Below are 8,630 nucleotides of genomic sequence, written 5' to 3'. Positions count from 1 at the left end.
GGTCACCAAGCGGAGTACACACTCCAATTGATGGGCCAACCCCTTGATGACCATTGGTCATCAAAGGGACTTTGTATTCTCCCTGATGACCATTGGTCATCAAAGGGACTTTGTATTCTCCCCAATGACCATTGGTCATCAAAGGGACTATGTATTATCCTTGATGACCATTGGTCATTGAAGGGACTGTGTACATATTCTCCTCGATGACCATTGGTCATCCAAGGAACCATGTATTCCCTTTGATGACCGATGGTCTTTGATGGGACTATGTGTTCCCCAAAAGGCACTCTGTATTCCCTTTGATGACTGTGTACCGGCCATTGTTGAGAGGAGTTAAAAACTACATTGGCCTTGCCGGTATGTTTGCTTGATGGCTGGTTTTTACTGGCCATGGAGCTTGTTATGTAGGAAAGCTGTATGACGCGAGTGGCAGCCAAACACTTGTGTTATGTTGGAAGATATGAAATTCCAGAGTGATGTGCATCACATTAGGTAAGTGCACAACATCACATAACATTATTGCTGCCAAACGGGGCCTAAACTATTGATTATGATATAAATACATAACCAATATATGATGTAATCTAATTCAAAGAGTACTGAATGGAATCATTAATTCCAATGATCAGATAGTGTACAAAGCTACTGATCTGTAGTCTTATGATCTGTACTTATCATTACACTGCCCTGATCATTTCCAATGTTGATCATCTTGAGGATCCGCTCCCCTTGAGCGCTTCCAGTTTCCCCCTGGTCCTGAAGCGCCTCCAAGCGCCTCAAATCCCCTCCTGCTCTTTTTCCCCTGTATATAAACATGCCCCCCAGGACTGTTTATCCCTCAGAATATTATTACAGCAAAGTTTAACCCAAACTATAGTTAAACAGTGCATTCACTCTCACCCATCTTTCAATTCAGGAATAACATCAACTCTTGATTACCCTTATCTTTTTGTAGGTAAAACCACAAACCCAAGCGAGTTATTCCTTGGATGCCCATTGAAACCTTGTGTTGATCTGGATGCACCTTCATTGAGCAAGCCTCTCAGTCAAGATTACTGATAGAGTGAAACCTTTTACAGGTCTTACCACGAACCCATTGGCCCATCCTTGGCACTTCACACCATCATCTTGCTAGTAACAACCCTCTCAGAACAGTTAGTTATGTACCTACAGGCTGACACCAAACCTGGGTGTAAATGACACATTTTTTCATTTTTTTTTAAATTACAAACTGGGACCTCCATGTTTTTCTGGGGCAACCTAACAGTGAAATGCTGCTTTCTGCTGTATTCAGGCCATGCTGTTATCAAACCTCCAGTCAAGAGAAGATTAAATAATGAATGCATGTACAAAGGTTTTCAAGATGGATTATTTCAGAAATAGACATATCCATGCATCAATTAATTCCAGATTTACAATCAAGTCCTCCTTTTGTACAGAATCCCGATTTCCTTGAACCTTGCCCAGCTTCACACATCCCAAATCCCAAATACTGCAAGCCTGAGAAGATCAGTTTTTTTTCAACATATTCATGCTGTCAAATATTGTGTTAAACCTCCAAGAAATAGAAACTCATGATCATCAACTATCAAGCCGGCCAAGGCCATCTCACAACAGCCAACCAGACCTGAAAGCATATCCAATTCTTAAAAAAACAATGGAACAACAGGGCAATTGTAGAACACCTGTACACGCCAGGCTTTGGAAGGAACGCGTGAGTGTCGAGTATGGACCCGGAGCGAATCGGGCCTTTACACCCCGATAAGGTTGTTACATATGTAGCGCCCCCCGCAGCCGGAGACTTGTGACAAGTTCGGGTCTGCCCGGGGGTGTTTCCTCTTTATCTGCTTATCTGGTCACCGATCACCTCGCCCGATTTTCAGTGTTCGCCATCCCCCCAACACACCCCGCCCCAATCTACTTCTACTCCACTCGAGCCCACACCTACGATCGACCACCGTCCTCCATCTCTTGGTGCTTGCTTCATCAGACCCATCAGTCACTTTTCTCACCAATTCATCTACCAACGCCATCTTCTCCCCATAGCCTCTTTCTTGAACGAGAATGGCCTCTCACTTGACTGCCGATGACCCCCACATGAAGAACAAAGATGCCTTTTCTTTGCATACCCCTGCGTGAGTCTTCTATCTTGTGAAGTCTCTTGCCATCCGATTACCGGCTCATTCTGATCCGTCCTTACTGCCACCAGCTCATCCCTTCCGGGTACCCCCGGTGGTACTATGGGACACCACACCCCCAACGTCCAGAGCATCCGTCGACAAACCGCTGGGCATCGTGGCCCACTCCAAAAAATCTTGGTTGCTAACCGAGGGGTATGTGATTTGTTTTTAAATTGGCAACTAGAACCGTACTTTTTAGTTTGCAAAATGTCCAATATTAATTGCGATTGCTCTGCCCTTGAATCTTCAGGAAATCGCAATTAGGGTCTTCAGGACGGCTCATGAACTTGCCATGCACACGGTTGCCATCTATTCCCACGAAGATCGTATGAGTGCCCATCGCCACAAGGTAGGGTGGATTGATGACAACTCGAAAAATATGGATCAATCGGAACTAATGAAGCTCCCAAATTTAGGCTGACGAGGCGTACATGGTCGGCAAAGGCTGTACTCCGGTTGGCGCTTACCTCGCTCAAGATGATATCATCCGTCTTGCGCTTGAGCATGGAGTGGACATGATCCACCCGGGGTAAGAATTTAATTGATACATCGAAGACTCGACGTTTTCTCCATCGGCTTATTGACCTCCTTACCATTTTCCCTTTTGACACCCAGCTATGGATTTCTTGCGGAAAATGCTGTGTTTGCCAAAAAGGTAGAAGATGCCGGTCTAGCGTTCGTTGGCCCCCAACCAGAGGTGATCGACGGGCTGGGGGACAAAGTTAAAGCAAGAACATTGGGTGAGTAAAACGAGTTAGGTTACAAATATACCCCTGAACCAGTATCTGACATGTGGAAATAATCCGAACAATCCACCGTCTAGCTATCAAGTGCGGTGTTCCAGTTGTTCCGGGCACCGAAGGTGCCATCGCAAGCTACGATCTGGCCGATGCCTTCATCAAGGAGCATGGTTTTCCAGTTATCATCAAAGCAGCCATGGGTGGAGGAGGCCGTGGAATGAGAGTGGTGAGAGCCGCCGAGGACTTTAAAGAGTCCTTTGAGCGTGCTGTCTCTGAAGCCAAATCGGCTTTTGGTGACGGTACCGTATTCATCGAACGCTTCCTCGACAAGCCTCGCCACATCGAGGTCCAGCTTTTGGGAGACAATCTTGGCAACGTCATTCACCTCTTCGAACGAGACTGCTCCGTCCAACGTCGTCACCAGAAGGTGGTAGAGCTTGCCCCTGCTTCCAACTTAACCGATGAAGTTCGCACTCGCATCCTCGAAGACGCCAAGAAGCTAGCACAGGCAGTCAAATATCGAAACGCCGGCACGGCTGAATTCCTTGTTGATCAACAAGGCCGACACCACTTTATCGAAATCAATCCACGAATTCAGGTAGAACATACGATCACTGAAGAAATCACTGGGATCGACATCGTTGCTGCGCAGATCCAAATTGCCGCTGGAGCTACATTGAGCGAGCTTGGTCTCACTCAGGAGGCCGTCTCGAAACGGGGACATGCGATTCAATGTCGAGTAACAACAGAAGACCCGGCCATGGGCTTTCAGCCAGACACCGGGAAGATCGAAGTCTACCGTTCGGCGGGTGGTAACGGTGTTCGTCTAGATGCCTCCTCCGGATTTGCCGGTGCTCAGATCACACCTCATTACGACAGTTTGCTCACAAAGGTAACTGTTCGTGGGGCGACGTTTGAGATTGCAAGACGGAAGATGTTGAGGGCATTGGTTGAATTCAGAATTAGAGGAGTCAAGACCAATATCCCCTTCCTATTCCGAGTCCTCTCTCACGAGACCTTTGTCGCTTCTCAAACCTGGACGACCGTAAGTGGAAAAATTAGCGTTATATTTTATTCTCCTTCACATTAACACTAGCAATCTCTTTGTAGTTTATCGACGACACTCCAGCTTTGTTCCACTTGATCAGCAGTCAAAATCGCGCACAGAAGCTACTTGGCTATCTAGGAGACCTCGTGGTTAACGGTAGCAGTATCAAAGGCCAACAGGGCGAGCCTGGCCTCAAAGAGGAGATCGTGATCCCCACTCTTGCTCATCGTACGGATCCATCTAAGACGCTCGATACCTCACTGCCCTGCCAACAGGGTTGGCGAACAATTCTCAAAACACAAGGTCCGGCCGGCTTTGCAAAAGCAGTCCGTGACTATAAGGGCTGCTTGATCATGGACACTACCTGGCGTGATGCCCATCAATCTCTGCTTGCCACCCGACTCCGAACGATCGATATTCTGAACATCGCCCGCGAGACATCCCATGCATTGGCCAACGCCTTTTCTCTTGAATGTTGGGGTGGGGCTACGTTTGATGTTGCCATGCGATTTTTGTACGAGGACCCTTGGGAGAGACTTCGCAAAATCCGCAGACTAGTGCCCAATGTCCCCTTGCAAGCATTGATCCGAGGGGCTAACGCCGTCGGTTATACCTCTTACCCGGATAATGCCATTTACGAATTTTCAAAAAAGGCAGTCGAGAACGGATTGGACATTTTCCGTGTTTTCGATTCGCTGAATTACTTGGAAAACATGAAGATTGGGATTGATGCTGCCAAGAAGGCCGGGGGTGTGGTCGAGGGTACAATCTGCTATACCGGTGATGTCGCGAACCCAGCGAAAACCAAATACACCTTGGAATATTACTTGAAATTTGCATCCGAACTAGTAGCTGAAGGAATTCACGTCTTAGGAATTAAGGATATGGCTGGATTATTGACACCCAGAGCAGCCAAAATGTAAGGCAGTTTACTTTTCAGCAGCAGGAATCGCAGGCCTTCTAACGTTTTGTAATCTGTACCTTCGATAACACAGCTTGATCAGTGCTCTACGTGAGAAATACCCAGATCTACCAATTCACGTCCACTCCCACGATACCGCTGGTATATCTCTCGCTACAATGCTTCAATGCGCCGAGTCCGGGGCAGATGTAGTCGACTGTGCCATTGATAGCATGTCAGGTATGACTTCACAATGTGCAATGGGTGCATTATGTGCTGCCTTGGAGCAAAACGGACTTGGTACTGGTATCCGGTTTGAAGATATCCAAGCATTGAATGTGAGTGAATTTTCCAAGCTTGTTCCTACCAAACAGAGTGTGCTCCTCAACGCCCAAAGACTGACACAATCTTCATTTAGCTTTACTGGTCTCAATGTCGTCTTCTGTACAGTTGCTTTGACGCCAACGTCAAATCAAGTGATTCGGGTGTCTACGAGTGAGTGACTTGTTTTCTATGTTATTTCTGCAACCCTGGGCCATCATTACCAATCCAAGAGGTTATGACTTGTATCCAGACACGAAATGCCAGGTGGACAATATACCAACTTGATGTTCCAAAGTCAGCAACTTGGATTGGGCACGCAATGGGCAGCCGTCAAGAACGCTTATGTAGGTCGAGAGAATGGGCCGACTTTTTCAACAAGTCCATGAGTTAATTGATCCTTTGGCTTTTTGTGTGTTTCTCAGATCGAAGCCAACCAGCTTTGTGGTGACATCGTGAAAGTGACGCCTTCCTCGAAGGTTGTTGGAGATTTCGCTCAATTCATGGTCACTAACAAGTTGACGCGGGCCGATGTGGAAGAGCGGGCTTCCAAACTTGATTTCCCCAATTCGGTTGTCGAATTCTTCCAAGGATATCTTGGCCAACCTGTTGGCGGCTTCCCTGAACCTCTACGAACTCACATCATTCGTGATAAGCCGAGAATTGAAGGTAGGCCGGGGATGTCATTACCTCCTTACAACTTCGAATCAACTCGCAAAGAATTACAGGAGAAATTTGGCAAGAGCATTACATCCACCGTTGAGTTTTCTTTTGTTTTCCGTTCGCAATGTGATGTGCACTCATGTAGCTGACCTGTTTTTGTTCACCCTTCTGCAAAAAAAGGATGTATTGTCTCACTGTATGTACCCCAAGGTGTTCGAAGACTTCCGGGAATTTTTGACGAAGTATGGCGATCTATCGATATTACCAAGTGAGTTGCTTGTTTTCTAATTCTTGTTGGGATATTCCTTCTGATAAGTTATTTCAATAAACAGCTCGACACTTCTTGGCCAAACCTGAGGTTGGAGAGGAAATGCACATTGCCATTGAGCAAGGCAAGACCTTGATTGTCAAGCTTTTGGCATCTGGTCCTGTCAAGTGAGTTGATATTTCACTCTTAACTTAATTCAGAGTACAGATTATATTGAACTTTCGTCGGTTCTGGAACTGCAGTCCTGAGACTGGTGTTAGGGAAGTTTTCTTCGAACTAAATGGAGAGACTCGAGCAGTCCAGGTTGAAGACCGAAGCGCTGCAGTTGAAGTGAGTAACAATACTGAATCTCGTTTATCGGAGCTGAACAGTACAAGAAAGTTGACCTGCCGGTTGTGACTTCTAGACCGCTCATCGTGAGAAAGCAACCTCCGATCCGGGCTCAGTAGGATCGCCGATGGCCGGAGTGGTTGTCGAGATCCGGGTGCAAGAGGGACATGAAGTCAAGGCCGGCGATCCGATCTGTATCATGTCGGCCATGAAAATGGAACAAAATGTGACCGCACCTGTTGGCGGAAAAGTGTCCCGGGTGGCCATCCAGCCTGGTGACAGCATCGGCTCAGGTGACTTGATTGTCGAGGTGAGCAGGACTTTTTTGTGTGTCACATATATAGATTCAATCGTTGACAATGTTCGATTCTGTTCCGCTCGCTTCAGATCAAACACAAGTAGGGGAACGGTCAGACAGGCGGGGATGCCTCGCCACTGGAGGGGTCAACTCGAAGAAGATCGTAGCAGTCTGCACTTCCGTGAGAGCAGCCAACAAAAAGAGACAAAAGGAGATACATGGTTTCTGGTGGCCCATCCGCCAATCGATTGATCTTCAAATAAAACGCTAAAACTTTACGGTTGTTTCGGCCAAAAGGTTGTTTCCGCCAAAAAACTAAAATAAAGCAAAACTGAAAATGTTGTAAATTAGAGCCAGTGTTCACTTGCTTGTTTTCTCATTTCCTTTCCTATCCTTTGTTGTTAAAGAAACAAGCTCATATGTGTTGAAAAGTTTTAGGTGGCTCATGTGTGTGTTCCTTGTACATGTCAGTACCTCTTTCCTTACTGATTTCACAATTTGATGTGATTGGTCTCTACAGTTATAGAGGCTTGGAAAAATGACTCCCAAATTTTGGTAAAACAACTCCGTTTATGTTGGAGGACTTGCCTTCAATTTACAAGCCCCTGCAAAGTCAGATCTGGGACCTGTAAAGCCAGATCTGCATCCCCTTGTAGGTTTAGCTTGAGAAGCTTTTCTGCAGGTTTGAGATCCCAGAATACCTGCCAGATTTACAACCTTGTGTATTACCAGCAACTTGGCCTCATCCACAACACCAATGGTGGGCCGCTACGCTACATTGAGTCAGTAGTTCAGTGCAGTGTAGCAGATCTAAGCTACAAATGACGGGGTTTTCTGTTAGCGGACAGTGATTGCATCATTGCCCGCTACCGCTAACAGGCACCCCTTGAAACCACAGGGCCTCTATTGCCGCTATTAGCGCTAGCAGTGCTATTCAACCGCTAAAAATGCTGATGGTGCTGTTAGCACCCATTAGTGTAGTGTAGCGGCCCGTAGCGGGCGCTACAGCTAACGGCACTGTGTCAGGAACTACGCAACACTAAACTGCTGGATAGCGCACGCTACAGATAGTTTAGTGTAGCGGCCCACCATTGACAACACCCATCAAATCAATATAAAGAAATGTATTCTGAGCTCTCTGTAGGGGTGGCAATGTCTTAGCATATGACCAGTTGATTTCTCTGATTTGCATAGCAATAGAACAGGAGACACCCATCAATTGCTGGTAGATATGACAAGAGAGCCACCAATCAATCTGACTGATATAAAAAGAAGGTATAACACTTGATTGGCCTGATTTGAATTAGGAGCAAGCCAACAATTGATCTGATTTGAATGAAATCTGTCAGCAATAAGATTGGATCAAAATTGAATCAGTCAGTGTGATTGAAGAATGCAAGATGAGGGTACACACCTCTAGTATTCATGGTTGACTCCTTGAGAGGCATATTGACAAGAGCCATTGCCAGCAAGGTTGCTGGTGCATCCAAAAGACCCCGCAGCTCCAGTGGTGTTGCCAGCTTGTCCAAAAGAATCCACCAATCCGCAGGTGAAGTCATGACAAGGGAAATCAAGCCCACAATTGGCATTCAAAGAGCCATCACCAGTGGGGTTGCCAGCTCATCGAAAAGAATCAGAAGGAATGTAATTGGCAGTGGGGGGTATGGGGGTATGTTTGATATGTTGGCTTGTCTGGTGCAGAGTTTGATCTAGAAGCTAAATTAAAGTGGAGGGCTTCTTGTCAGCTGAAATGCTTAATCTAGCGGGACAGGCAAAAACCCTACTACAGCTGGTGAAAATTGATTGATATCAAGTTTTGACCAGCAAACAAGGTTTAGTCTAAATCAAACCACTTAGGCAATAGCGCAGTCCTCCTGC

General features: G+C 46.4%; 1 protein-coding gene across 1 annotated transcript; it reads left to right on the top strand.

The window, feature by feature from the left end:
* Positions 1-2,067: 2,067 nt before the first annotated feature.
* On the top strand, positions 2,068-6,856 carry PtA15_6A833 (uncharacterized protein; the record flags this gene model as incomplete). The annotated part of the gene is made up of 16 exons (XM_053170579.1): positions 2,068-2,138; positions 2,213-2,336; positions 2,434-2,532; positions 2,600-2,712; positions 2,799-2,923; positions 3,007-3,968; positions 4,034-4,890; positions 4,967-5,210; positions 5,291-5,367; positions 5,447-5,540; positions 5,619-5,951; positions 6,037-6,124; positions 6,189-6,291; positions 6,367-6,454; positions 6,531-6,764; positions 6,842-6,856. The coding sequence occupies 16 exons, from the start codon at positions 2,068-2,070 to the stop codon at positions 6,854-6,856; spliced, it is 3,627 nt and encodes a 1,208-aa protein (XP_053021756.1).
* Positions 6,857-8,630: the final 1,774 nt, after the last annotated feature.

Source organism: Puccinia triticina, chromosome 6A, assembly GCF_026914185.1.
Source record: "Puccinia triticina chromosome 6A, complete sequence".
In the NCBI taxonomy this organism is placed as follows: Eukaryota; Fungi; Basidiomycota; class Pucciniomycetes; order Pucciniales; family Pucciniaceae; genus Puccinia; species Puccinia triticina.
This window is presented reverse-complemented; position numbering and strand designations above follow the sequence as displayed.